The sequence below is a fragment of the Genypterus blacodes genome, unplaced genomic scaffold, assembly GCF_046128005.1.
Source record: "Genypterus blacodes isolate CSIRO-AG114 ecotype Tasmania unplaced genomic scaffold, CSIRO-AGI_Gbla_v1 ptg000327l_1, whole genome shotgun sequence".
Taxonomy (NCBI): Eukaryota; Metazoa; Chordata; class Actinopteri; order Ophidiiformes; family Ophidiidae; genus Genypterus; species Genypterus blacodes.
Genome location: NW_027467113.1, coordinates 40,773 through 52,364, shown reverse-complemented (window position 1 = coordinate 52,364; position 11,592 = coordinate 40,773). Strand labels below are relative to the sequence as shown.

At 46.3% G+C, this 11,592-nt stretch overlaps 4 protein-coding genes across 6 annotated transcripts; 1 reads left to right on the top strand and 3 right to left on the bottom strand.

The window, feature by feature from the left end:
- The first annotated feature begins 2,220 nt into the window (after window positions 1-2,220).
- Window positions 2,221-8,493, top strand: dglucy (D-glutamate cyclase). Of its 3 annotated transcripts, XM_076137604.1 has the most exons (16): window positions 2,221-2,323; window positions 2,868-2,947; window positions 3,955-4,080; window positions 4,368-4,521; window positions 4,845-4,931; window positions 5,205-5,346; window positions 5,483-5,633; window positions 5,738-5,860; window positions 6,003-6,242; window positions 6,337-6,454; window positions 6,538-6,680; window positions 6,800-6,899; window positions 7,136-7,284; window positions 7,454-7,573; window positions 7,855-8,015; window positions 8,319-8,493. In XM_076137604.1, the coding sequence occupies exons 2-16, from the start codon at window positions 2,875-2,877 to the stop codon at window positions 8,469-8,471; spliced, it is 2,040 nt and encodes a 679-aa protein (XP_075993719.1). In that variant the 5' UTR covers window positions 2,221-2,323; window positions 2,868-2,874; the 3' UTR covers window positions 8,472-8,493. The 3 variants fall into 3 exon arrangements, with proteins under 3 accessions (XP_075993719.1, XP_075993720.1, XP_075993721.1); XM_076137605.1 differs by lacking the exon at window positions 2,221-2,323 and having other exon boundaries at window positions 3,816-4,080; XM_076137606.1 differs by lacking the exons at window positions 2,221-2,323; window positions 2,868-2,947 and adding an exon at window positions 4,197-4,284 and having other exon boundaries at window positions 4,006-4,080.
- Window positions 8,494-8,605: 112 nt separating this feature from the next.
- LOC142988431 (histone H2B 1/2-like) lies at window positions 8,606-9,200 on the bottom strand. Its single transcript, XM_076137608.1, has one exon. The coding sequence runs from the start codon at window positions 9,198-9,200 to the stop codon at window positions 8,826-8,828; it is 375 nt and encodes a 124-aa protein (XP_075993723.1). The 3' UTR covers window positions 8,606-8,825.
- Window positions 9,201-9,369: 169 nt separating this feature from the next.
- LOC142988432 (histone H4) lies at window positions 9,370-10,073 on the bottom strand. Its single transcript, XM_076137609.1, has one exon. It carries the CDS (start codon window positions 10,059-10,061, stop codon window positions 9,750-9,752), a length of 312 nt encoding a protein of 103 aa, XP_075993724.1. The 5' UTR covers window positions 10,062-10,073; the 3' UTR covers window positions 9,370-9,749.
- Window positions 10,074-10,695: 622 nt separating this feature from the next.
- LOC142988429 (histone H2A-like) lies at window positions 10,696-11,464 on the bottom strand. Its single transcript, XM_076137607.1, has one exon. The coding sequence runs from the start codon at window positions 11,273-11,275 to the stop codon at window positions 10,895-10,897; it is 381 nt and encodes a 126-aa protein (XP_075993722.1). The 5' UTR covers window positions 11,276-11,464; the 3' UTR covers window positions 10,696-10,894.
- Window positions 11,465-11,592: the final 128 nt, after the last annotated feature.

Genomic DNA, 11,592 nt, shown 5'->3' with positions numbered 1-11,592 from the left:
GTGATGTCCTAAGAGGGAGGATCGGGGTAGTGTTTCTTGTACAATATAACTATATGTATTTAAATAGAATTTAAAGGGTTCTCAAAGGAAGACACACAGCACTTTAAATGGGTAAATGCTGGGCCTCTCCAAACAGATGTGGCCCTGAAAGAACAGTTTGTAAGGACTGGACCCTTCCACCTTCTGGCTCCAAATGGTCTCTGAGACAGCTTTCAGGTCTGCGGAAAGGAGCCCTGTACAGCCTTGAACATGTTTGGCTCCACATTCAACAGCGAGGCAGCTTTCTCCACCATGAACATAATCAGAGATCCTGTCGCCGTAAGATGGATGGACGCTACATGTTGGGGGATCTAGTTAGCAGCAAAACATCTTCTTCTTACAAGATTAAAAACCATACAACTTTGGAACTATTTCATATACAAATAGAAATGTAAACAACTAAATAATAATCCAAAACAATAATGATCTGGTAGATGTGAGCACTCGCCTCTTCATATCATATTTGAGCTTAAGTGCATGACAAACATCCTTATATATTCTACATAAGGACAATCTAACTTCACCTGTGTGTATCACTCTTAACTTGCCGACTCATCAGTTGCCAGAGTTCAGGCAGCTGTAGGGTTTCTCCCTGTGTGCAGCCTGAGGTGTGTGACCAGGACACTTTTCAAAGCGAACCCTCTGCCGTAGACGGAGCACTTAAACAGCATCTCTCCTGTGTGAATCATCAAGTGTCTGCGGAGAGTAAACAAAAACAAATGTTTCCTCACAGGTGGAGCAGCTGAAGAGTTTCTCTCCTGTGTGGGTCTCCATGTGGACCTTCAGAGCCCTCTTATCAAATTGTTTCCCACAAACCGGACAGTTGAAGACTTCCTTCTCTGGATGAGCGGCCATGTGATGTAAGGTAAGAGAGGAAGTGGACAGCATGTGTGGCCTGCAGGACGCTGTCATCACTCAGGCTGAAGGCTGACGCTGATTCCTCCTGGCTGAGCCTTTCAGGTTCTGTTTTGATCCAGTGGGTTGGAGAGCTGATTTGTGGTATCAGCATGATTTCAGTGGTTTCACTCTTCACAGGCACTGGACTTGGTGAGAACTTGACCACCACCTCCTCCTCCTCCTCCTCCTCTTCCTCCTCCTCCTGCCATTGAAGCCAAGCTCCTTCCTGCCTGGTCCTGAGTTCTGTCTGGTCTTCTTTATTTGTTTTGGGCTCTGCGCTCCCCTGCTGCTCAGTGGGAGCCTCCTGCACACACACCAACACCTGTGGGGGCTCTATTAGGAAACACACAAAGTATCAACACAAGATTTCAACTCCTAGTGAAGAAGAAAGGCGTTTCGTAGAACAAATCTAAATATTGACTGACAAAAACGTGCTTTTCTGTCGTTTTGTAACACGAATTATGATAATTATGATTTCTTGGCTTCCTCTTGCTGAAAATGACAAAAACACGCAACTCATCAACATCAACATCCTCCTGACTCGCACGCGCGTAACGGGAGTCGATCACGTGATGTGACCGAGTAAAAGTTAACAAGCAGAGACACTGAACCATCATTGAGTTCATCAGACTGACAGGAGAATAATATCAGCTGATTTCACATAAACTTCACGTGACGTCACATGTAAAGGAGAGACTAACCTGCTGTTTCTGCGCGGCTCTGCTGCAGATCCTCCAGCTGTCTGCGCTGTCAGTCGAGCTCTTCCTCGTGTTCAGTAATTGTTTCTACGACGAGCCCTAAAATCTCCTCGGCGGCCGCGTTTAACCTCCGGTTGATCAAATCCCTCAGCATCTGGACCCTGCACATGTTTGAGCACAAACAGGCAAATTTGATTTCCAAAGCTAATTCATCCGAGTTAACTCAACGTCAAGCCGCTGAGAACGAAAGGGGACATTTCCGCTTACTCCTTCAAAATAAAACCCAGAAAACAAGACAGCGCCACAATGCTTTAGAAATGCAGAATTAATCAACAGAACACCACGAATAAGCCGCTGTGGTCACGAAGCTTTAACATGCTCACTGAGCTCACTGAGAAGTGACGCGGAACTCCCACAGTCGCTTTGTAACCGGAATACAACACAGTCACGGCTTAGCTGATATTTTGAGTATCAACACTCAGGTTTCACAAAGGCAAAAAAGAGCAAATTTGTCAAAATAAAAGAGTAAACCTCGAAACCGAATGACGGCTGTGCTGAATGTGATTATTTTGAAAGGTGAGCGGAAGTGTCAGGAGCATCTCTCAACATGTTCCGGTAAAGGGGCTCGGACTTGACTACGCGGAAAGTCTTTCAAGAAGCGTTGAAGACGCGTCTGAACGTACATGAAGGTACGAAGATGAAGGTTATTCTACTTGAGTCATTAAACACGAGTTAACTGTGTATGATTGTTGCTATTTGCTCGTTGTTACATCCAAGCTTCAGGTGTCACTCAAAGCAGATTCCCCAGAAACGTTATTGTTATAAACACTAAACTGAGTTGTGGCTTTTCAGATGAGAACTTGCTTTCTTATAAATAACTACATTAATCAAACAGTGTACGTTGGTTTATGCCGATAAACCGATCTGGGAGTTTAGTTTGAATGGATACAAAAATGTTCCCTTTATTTCTATGATTGAGCTTTAACATGTGTTGTGTGTTTGTGTGTTTCACATGTATGTAGTCTTCTATAGAGAGAGAATCAACCTGACCAACATCTGCATTACAAATGATCAGTTAAACTTGTATCAGCATGATCAACCTGGTGACCCGATGTCCTCATGTCACTCTAATGTAGATTTACAGTAAATAAAATGGAATATGAAGACTCACATATAATAAAACAAACTCCCCTGACTGTCTGTCTGTCTGTCTGTCTGTCTGTCTCTCTGTAGGTAAAGTATGTGGGCCTCTTTAAAGTCTGCCAGACTTTGGCTCAAACACTTGAGAAGTCTGACGTCATCTGCTGACTCAGGTAAAACATTCTTACTTCCCGTTACGTCTGTGTAATTATGTCTGTTACTATGGTGTTTTGAGTATCGATTGATTGCTGTTGTGAATGTTATGGTATAAGGTAATGTATGATTGTTAATACTGAGGGTGGTGTATTGTTTGTCCAGCTTGTTCTTTTTCATTTTCACCACACGGGGGCGCTTTTTTACAGGAAGGAACATTTGGCCTGAACAAGATTTGTAAGCATCATAAACATCTGACCAAGTTAAACAAAGTTCAGTATGGAAGCATTTAAGATCAAATAAGATAAGATTGAACTTATTGACTTAAGTAAATTGTATCTTGGACTCTTAACAAAGGCAAAAACACAATAAGTACTACTCTATATATACATTTGAGTTCACTACACCGCCCTTTCATTAAGAGGAGAGATCCTGCTGCAAATATGGCAACACGTATGACCAGAGACTGATGAGGGTTCACACGCTTTATCTGTCTTTAATCACAGTAAGAACAAATACACACACGTAAACAAACAACTTGAGTGCAGCGACTCACATCTGAGCAGCCAGAACTAAGTGTTCCTGACATATGACACTTTATCTGTTTATTGCTATTTTTAGTTGTGTATACGCGCGCACGCACGCACGCACACACACACACACACACACACACACACACACACACACGCACACACACACACACACAGTGAGTTCATAGTTACCTGGTCTCCCCTCTTCAACTTTGGACAGAAACCCTAAGGTTTTACAAAGATTAACCACATCTAATTGTTCTTTATTGAACATTAATGACACGGCCTGACTGAAGAGGTCAGACGAGCCTGGAGATGTGGATGTGTGTGTGTAATCAGTAACACCTTGTTGTTCCAGCTAACCAGTGATTTGCAGAGACTCCTGCTTGGATGATTGAAGTCCGTCTACACTGAAACATGGAGGCATAACATATTCCAAACTGACACATAATGCTGTGACTCCGCCCCTTTTATGTGAACACATTAACCCCGTGTAGGCAGACCTCTCAGCAGAGTTGTGATGGAGCGGTCGGACAATGTGAGCGCTCTTACTCCTGCTGCGTTGAGGCTGTTAATCAGGCAGGAAGAGCCCAAAATAAGGACCACCACTGGACTGGCTGCTGGTAAGACCCACTGCATCTGACAACAACAACATAACAACATTAGGTTATTGCGTCATCACGTAAATGCATTTGTTCCCTCTCACAATGAAGCGACAAGCATGTGTGTGTCCTCACAGATGAGGTCAAGGAGCGTCCTGTTTTGATCCTATGGCTTTATTGTTATGTGTACATTGTTTTGTCGAGGCAGCTCAGAGTTGCATCATGGTTGGTTCCACGTTGTGTTATCGTGAGTTTGTGAAGTTTGTGAAGTTCTTACCTGCGTCTCTTTGTGTCTCTTTGTCTGCCAGGATATCAGCAGGCCAATGTTGTCATCCTGCCCAGTCATCTGGCCGACGACTTTGAAGCGTTCTGTCGCTCTAACCCCGCCCCCTTGCCGCTCCTTTATCGCAGCCAATCAGGAGAGACCTCCTGTGGACCCCTCGCCAGAAATGCTGACATAAGGTAAAGCACAACATCCACACCAAGACCTTCAGTCATAGTTTAACACTCAATCCTGACACACACTGCTGATATCGCATGAGGATTTGATAAGTAAACGTATAAACAAATGTCTACTCCTTTAAAATGAACACAAAGTTGGTCTATGTTTGTCAGATATGCTTCTAAAAGTTGGGCGATGCGTGTGAATTATAGAAGTAGTTTTCTTCCACCTGACGTTTCTGTGCCTCCATCTTCCTTTCATAATCATCCACCACTTTTTAAAGCATGTCATTCCCTTCACGTGAGGCATATTTGTGGATTTGTTTGTGGTTGTGTGTTTCCAGGACAGACATCGCTCAGTACTGTGTGTATGAGGATGGTGGCCTAGTGGAGACGGTCTCCAGTCTGCAGCGTTACAGTGCTCAACCAAGGTGATTTACAAAGACAGATGGATTAATCCTTTAAGGGGACCTCCAGGTTCTGATAGAAAGACCTTAATCTCAACTCTCCACTTCCACAATTGGAAGGGACAGGAAGAGGTGGCCTCACCCACAGGTCAGAGGTCAACGTCCCACTAGAAACCTCTGAAACATCAAGATTTGCACTAAAGCCAACAGGAAAGCACAGAGTAAATGAATGCTGATACATCTGAGGCGTCTTGATTGGGAGTGCAGGCTCACCTGGTGTTGTGGTTCTGCTCTCAGGTCTGGGTCGGAGCTTCGTGCTCTTTGGTCAGACATGGTGTGTTTCTATCTAGGCTGCAGTTTTGGCTTTGAGGGCGAACTGAAGAAAGCTGGAGTGCCTGTCAGGAATGTGGAGCAGAGCAGAAACGTCAGCGTGTACAGAGTAAGGAAACATACATGGAAACAAACATCACAACATCGGAGCGGTTTACCATTCAGCATTTGATTTGGTGTACATATATTTATATTCTCTCCCCCTCTCTGTGTGTGTGTGTGTGTGTGTGTGTGTGTGTGTTCAGACTGCCATCCCCTGTCTGTCAGTAGGGAAGTTTCAGTGCCCTCTGGTGGTCACTATGCGTCCCATACCAGCTGACATGTTGAGTAAAGCTGTGCAGGTTACTCACTGTAATCCACTGGCACACGGCGCTCCTGTACACATCGGAGACCCAGGTACACACACACACACACAGCTCACACAGTAATCACCTTAAGGATTTGGCATACTGTACTTGACATCAATGTGTGTGTGTGTGTGTGTGTGTGTGTGTGTGTAGCTCTCCTTGGCATACAGGACCTGTCCAAACCAGACTATGGGGACCCTGTGGAGTTCCAACCTGGTGATGTCTCAGTCTTCTGGGCCTGTGGTGTGACGGCTATAGAGGCGGTGAAGAGCAGCAGTGAGTCAGACGAGGGAGTTTATCCTCCATTGGAACTTTTTTGTAATCATTAAGAATTGAATAAGAACACAATCCGTTCATGTTGAAATGTATTTGAGCTGTAGCCGGACTGGACTGACTCACGGACTCTGTCTCTCTCCAGGACCTCCTTTGGCCTTCAGTCACTCTCCAGGCTGCATGTTCCTGACCGACATCCCTGACTCCTCCTCTTTGCCCATAACTCCTCCCTCTGACAGTGTGGCCCCTCCCACCACACCCCTTCTTCCTGAGCTGACGCCCCTTTGCTTCCAGTTATCTCAGGAGCCTCTGCTGTACAGCCTGGCGTCTCAGAGGGCAGTGGACAGGATAAGACGTCTGGAGACCATCATTATAGAGGACCCAGGTATTTATGTTTCATTTACTGACAAATATAAAGCTACATACACTAAATCAAACATGCCTTACAAACTTAGGGGCTGTTCCTCTTCTGTCTCCAGGTCAACGAGGGATCGAAGCTTTATATGAGCAGGATGAACTTCTGCGCTCCTGTCTGGCACTTTCCCACTCCTCCTCTGTTGCTATAACAACCGGCTTCCCTACACACTACATGCATAGGTAGATGTAGAAACAGACTCGAGGTCTTTCATTGAAATGTTTCCTCCAGCTTATTGTTTCTATTACTGATATTTCCTCTTCAGCCCTCCTGATGAGACAGACGGGCCCCCTGGAGCCATCGCTATGGCAACAATGCTGCTGGCACTGGGGAAAGAGGTGACGCTGATAACGGACAGGAGAGCCGTGGACATGAACCGGGCCATCGTTGATGAGGCCGTGAGGACAGGTGGGAGAGAAAATGTCATCACTTAATGCCGACAAACAAAATGGCGTTACTGCCGACGATACAAAGCCTTTAATATGCTGGGGCACATGATTAAGTGGAATACCTGCACAAACCCACAGGTGTGCTGAAAGAGGCAGTGCCATTGGTCACGTTTGAAGACAGTGGGCCCGACTCTGCGCTACACTTCCTGTGTCACCATGGAGACCCCAGCAAGCCCAGGTTAGCTTTTTCCAAGTGTTCCATAGATTGTTACGTGGATCCATAGTACAGATTGCGAGCGTGCTAAGTGAATGATGAGTATCTCCATAATGCTCCAATTTATAAAATAAAAAAGGGCAGTGACCAAGGTCTGAATTAAGTCTCCACACAATCTAAATAAAAAACTAAACTAAATCTGAGGTTGATCTGATGTTTTGGAGGCTAAGAGTAATGTGTTTGTGGCGTTTAACACTCAGGTACGACCACCTGGTGGCGATTGAGCGTAGTGGACGAGCCGAAGATGGGAATTACTACAACATGAGACAAATCAACATCAAACATCTGGTGGATCCCATTGACGATCTGTTTATTGCTGCCAGGGCCGTGCCAGGAATCATCACCACAGGTTAAACACGCCAGGCTGCTTCATGCTCTCAGCTGAGAGACCAAGCACACACTCTGCACACATTCAGAGTATAGCGCTGATCCGAATCAGAGAACACGTTTGATACTCACTTTTGAGTAGTTGGCACTGAGTTCCTGGTGTAGTTGTGAAGGAGTCCCTCTCCCTGCAGGGGTCGGTGACGGTGGTAATGAGTTGGGGATGGGCAAAGTGAAGGAGAAGGTGAAGATCCTGATGCCCAATGGCAGCGTCATAGCTTGTGATGTTCCTGCTGACTACGCCATAACCGCAGGTATGGACACAGAAATCACAGGGTTACAACAACAAAAACACCAATGCCCACCAATTTGCCTTAATTGTTTGTTCATTTATTTACAAGGGAACTCTAAATTGTCCTCTTTCTGACATTTGATTGCAACGTCCAAGTGATATAAATAATTCAAATGAAATGAGGCCTGGTAAGCAACATGAAGTTAACATTTGAAACAAACAAATGAAGATCTGCCAGAGTAAAGGCCTTGGTTTGTGCGTCCTCCCCCTCTGGCTCCCTCCCTCCCTCCCTCCCTCCTCCAGGCGTGTCTAACTGGGGGGGTTACGCTGTGGCCTGTGGGCTCTACCTGCTCCACACCTGCCCCTCTCACCAGTGTTACCTAAAGAAAGGCCTGGGCCCTGAGAGCTCCACGCCCCCTGCTGAGCTACAGGACTGGGCCGCCAACCTGCCATCTGTGAACAAGGTGCCTAACACAGCGACACACACGCACAGATCTGGTTTACACTGGGGGTCAAGGGGTCATTAGAGCAATCGAGCCAAACTGAGGGAGAACATTGACACTGGCAGCAGCATAACGCTCCACTCAGAAGTCCCCTATATTACATTCATGCAATCTGGTTACATACATACCATCGGCAAAACACAATGTATACTTTTGCGAAGCTAATCATTACTGCTCAGTTTAGGGAGTGAGGAAGAGTAAATCAGGTGTTGTGATCCGTTCATTTCTACAGGAAGTTCACCCTCTTCTCTGTCTCTTCTCTAGGAGGAGACGATCCTCGCCACTCTTATGCGTTTTGGGATACGAAGCGGTAAAACCGGTAACCTGGCCATGGAGGTGGACGGTCTGAGCTTTCATCCCACCCACTCCGACATCATCACCAGACTATTGGACGTTACACTGGACTCTGTGCCATAACTGATGTCCATTCTGTCAACTCCAGTCATTTAGAAAATTAATAGGTTTAAAAAGGGAAAAAATTTTTTGTTTTTGAAATTGAGTTTCACACAAAACAGTTAATCACAATCAAGATGAGACGATCCAGAATCACCAAGATGCAGAGGAAGTCTGATTCACTTTAGCCATTTACAACATTCAGTTACCCAAGTAGGAAGTACAGATGTAATTACTATGTGCACATGATATTAGAGACTATAGGTCTGTGAAATGTCCAAATGATGAACTATTAAATGAATGAACTCCGAGCTCTTACAGAAGAAGTGGTGTGTGGCTCTTAAAAGAGCCGTTTATTAGCATTGCCGCAGCGGCTCGTCACTTGGAGCTGGTGTACTTGGTCACCGCCTTGGTGCCCTCAGACACGGCGTGCTTGGCCAGCTCACCGGGCAGCAGCAGACGCACGGCGGTCTGGATCTCCCTGGATGTGATAGTGGAGCGCTTGTTGTAGAGAGTCAGACGAGACGCTTCTGAGGCGATGCGCTCAAAGATGTCGTTGACAAAGGAGTTCATGATGCTCATGGCCTTGGAGGAGATGCCGGTGTCGGGATGCACTTGCTTCAGGACTTTGTACACGTAGATGGCGTAACTCTGCTTGCGGGGCTTCCTGCGCTTCCTGTCCTTCTTACCCGCGGTCTTACTCGCGGCTTTCTTGGAGCCTTTCTTGGGCGCAGTTTTCTGCGGCTCGGGCATGTTGATGTTGACACACAACAAGCTGTCTTGAGAAACGAAACTGCACTGCGCCGATGTGACGTCGCTATATTAGATCCACTTAAACAGCGCAGTGAACATCCTCAGCTACGATTGGTTACCTTAACCCACGTTACGATGACGTATTCCTGGACATCGCGCGCAGACCCGGATATGCGCTGCCGCGTGGAAAGAGGATACCAGGATGTGGAGAGCCAGAAAATACGATTTATCATGTGGCATAGCATGAACACACTCACGATACACAACCAACGTACAGACATATTGCAAGTTCTATATTGAGAATGATCATTGGGTGTATCTTAGCGCCTCGTAATGCGTCAGTGTGTGATCTGTACAATGACCGTGTGAATCGTAGTCAGTAAACAAAAGGTAGTACTACGTCGTGTGACGTGCAGCGGCCACCAACACTGGGTATTGGTTGATGCATAGAACTATATGCATGGGTAACGTAACTTGGATATTTGTCTTATTAGTCAGAGATAGGTGGCTCTTAAAAGAGCCTTTAGATGTCTGCATGTCTGCGAGGACTTAACCGCCGAAGCCGTACAGGGTGCGGCCCTGTCTCTTCAGGGCATAGACCACATCCATGGCGGTGACGGTCTTCCTCTTAGCGTGCTCGGTGTAGGTGACGGCGTCACGGATCACATTCTCCAGGAACACCTTCAGCACACCGCGGGTCTCCTCGTAGATCAGACCGGAAATTCGCTTCACACCGCCACGGCGAGCCAGGCGGCGGATTGCAGGCTTGGTGATGCCCTGGATGTTATCACGCAGAACCTTACGATGACGCTTTGCGCCTCCTTTTCCGAGTCCCTTTCCTCCCTTTCCACGTCCACTCATGTTTGCAACTGATTGGGTTGATCGTAATGAAGTCGAAGGGGTGTGTGCACGAATATATACGCCGTTTGCGGACGTAGATGAACACAGTGCCAACCCTCAGGCGGGCGGGGCCTAACAACAGCTGTTCTCTCCGAGCTTCTCGACTTGACACAAATTTTGAGGCACAAAAACTCTGGACAAGACGTTTAATAATAATTAGGAAATAATAGGAAAATTATAGAATCTGTGCTGCCTGACTGAAGCTCAAACTGCTGACTCTACATATGTACCTCAGCTCTGCTTTTAAATTAGCAGCATACATGTCAACACATCACACTGCAATACTCCAGTATTTATGATAGTCAAACATTAATATGTATTCAGCCTAGTAGGTGGATTCACGGGAGAGCAGCTGGACATACAACATACACCTGTCCAGACATGAACTTTACTATCAAAGCCTCCGCAGTGGTTTAGTAAGAACAAGAGCCACTGTAGGTAACACAGGGGACAGCTGTAGATTTTAAAATCCCACTTATATCAAATAATTCCAAGTACTCTGACAAGCCGAATAAGAGTTTATTGTTCATTTGCAACTCTCAGAGAAGCTTAAATCCCAGTGTCACAGCCGAGTAATGACACCTGTTACTTACAGCTATAATGCAGGGTAGTGTTATTTACTAATGTGACTGAGCTGCACTCACTTATCTCGTCTACAAGAAGTAACACATTTAAGATTAATTTATCAGACAGCTGGTGTCAGGTTCCAGTGGTAAAGTGTTGCTTTACTCTGTAGTCAGAAGTGAGGGGCTCTTAAAAGAGCCATTGTGTCATCGTGGCTTTGGGGGAAACGTTTACTTGCTCTTCTCGGTCTTCTTAGGCAGAAGCACCGCCTGGATGTTGGGCAGCACGCCGCCCTGAGCGATCGTCACGCGGCCCAACAGTTTGTTCAGCTCCTCGTCGTTGCGGACGGCGAGCTGCAGGTGTCTGGGGATGATGCGGGTCTTCTTGTTATCGCGGGCGGCGTTGCCAGCCAACTCCAGGATCTCAGCGGTCAGGTACTCCAGCACGGCGGCCAAGTATACAGGAGCGCCTGCGCCTACTCGCTCGCCGTAGTTGCCCTTCCTCAGCAGCCTGTGCACACGGCCCACCGGGAACTGGAGGCCAGCACGGGAGGAGCGAGTCTTTGCCTTAGCCCGGACTTTGCCGCCAACAGTTTTTCCACGTCCTGACATGTTTGTTTCGAGATTACGTCTACACTACTACAAAAGAGATTGCTTGACAGGCAGGTCCTGTATGCATATATAAATGCTTTGCTGCTCGCTCATTGGCCGAGTAGAATTTCGGTATAACTAACCAATCAGAGGCTTAGCAAGTGTGAGCAGCAATAATAGAGCTGTCCAGTAAAAGCCCCAAACTACTAATGCTACTACCAAAGAAATAATATCAAGATGAAAATAATACCTTACATATTCATAACAGCTTCATACGGAAGTCATGCTTACAGCAAAGTCCCTTGACCCCACTTTGGTATCCCTTTGTCTTCCAGATG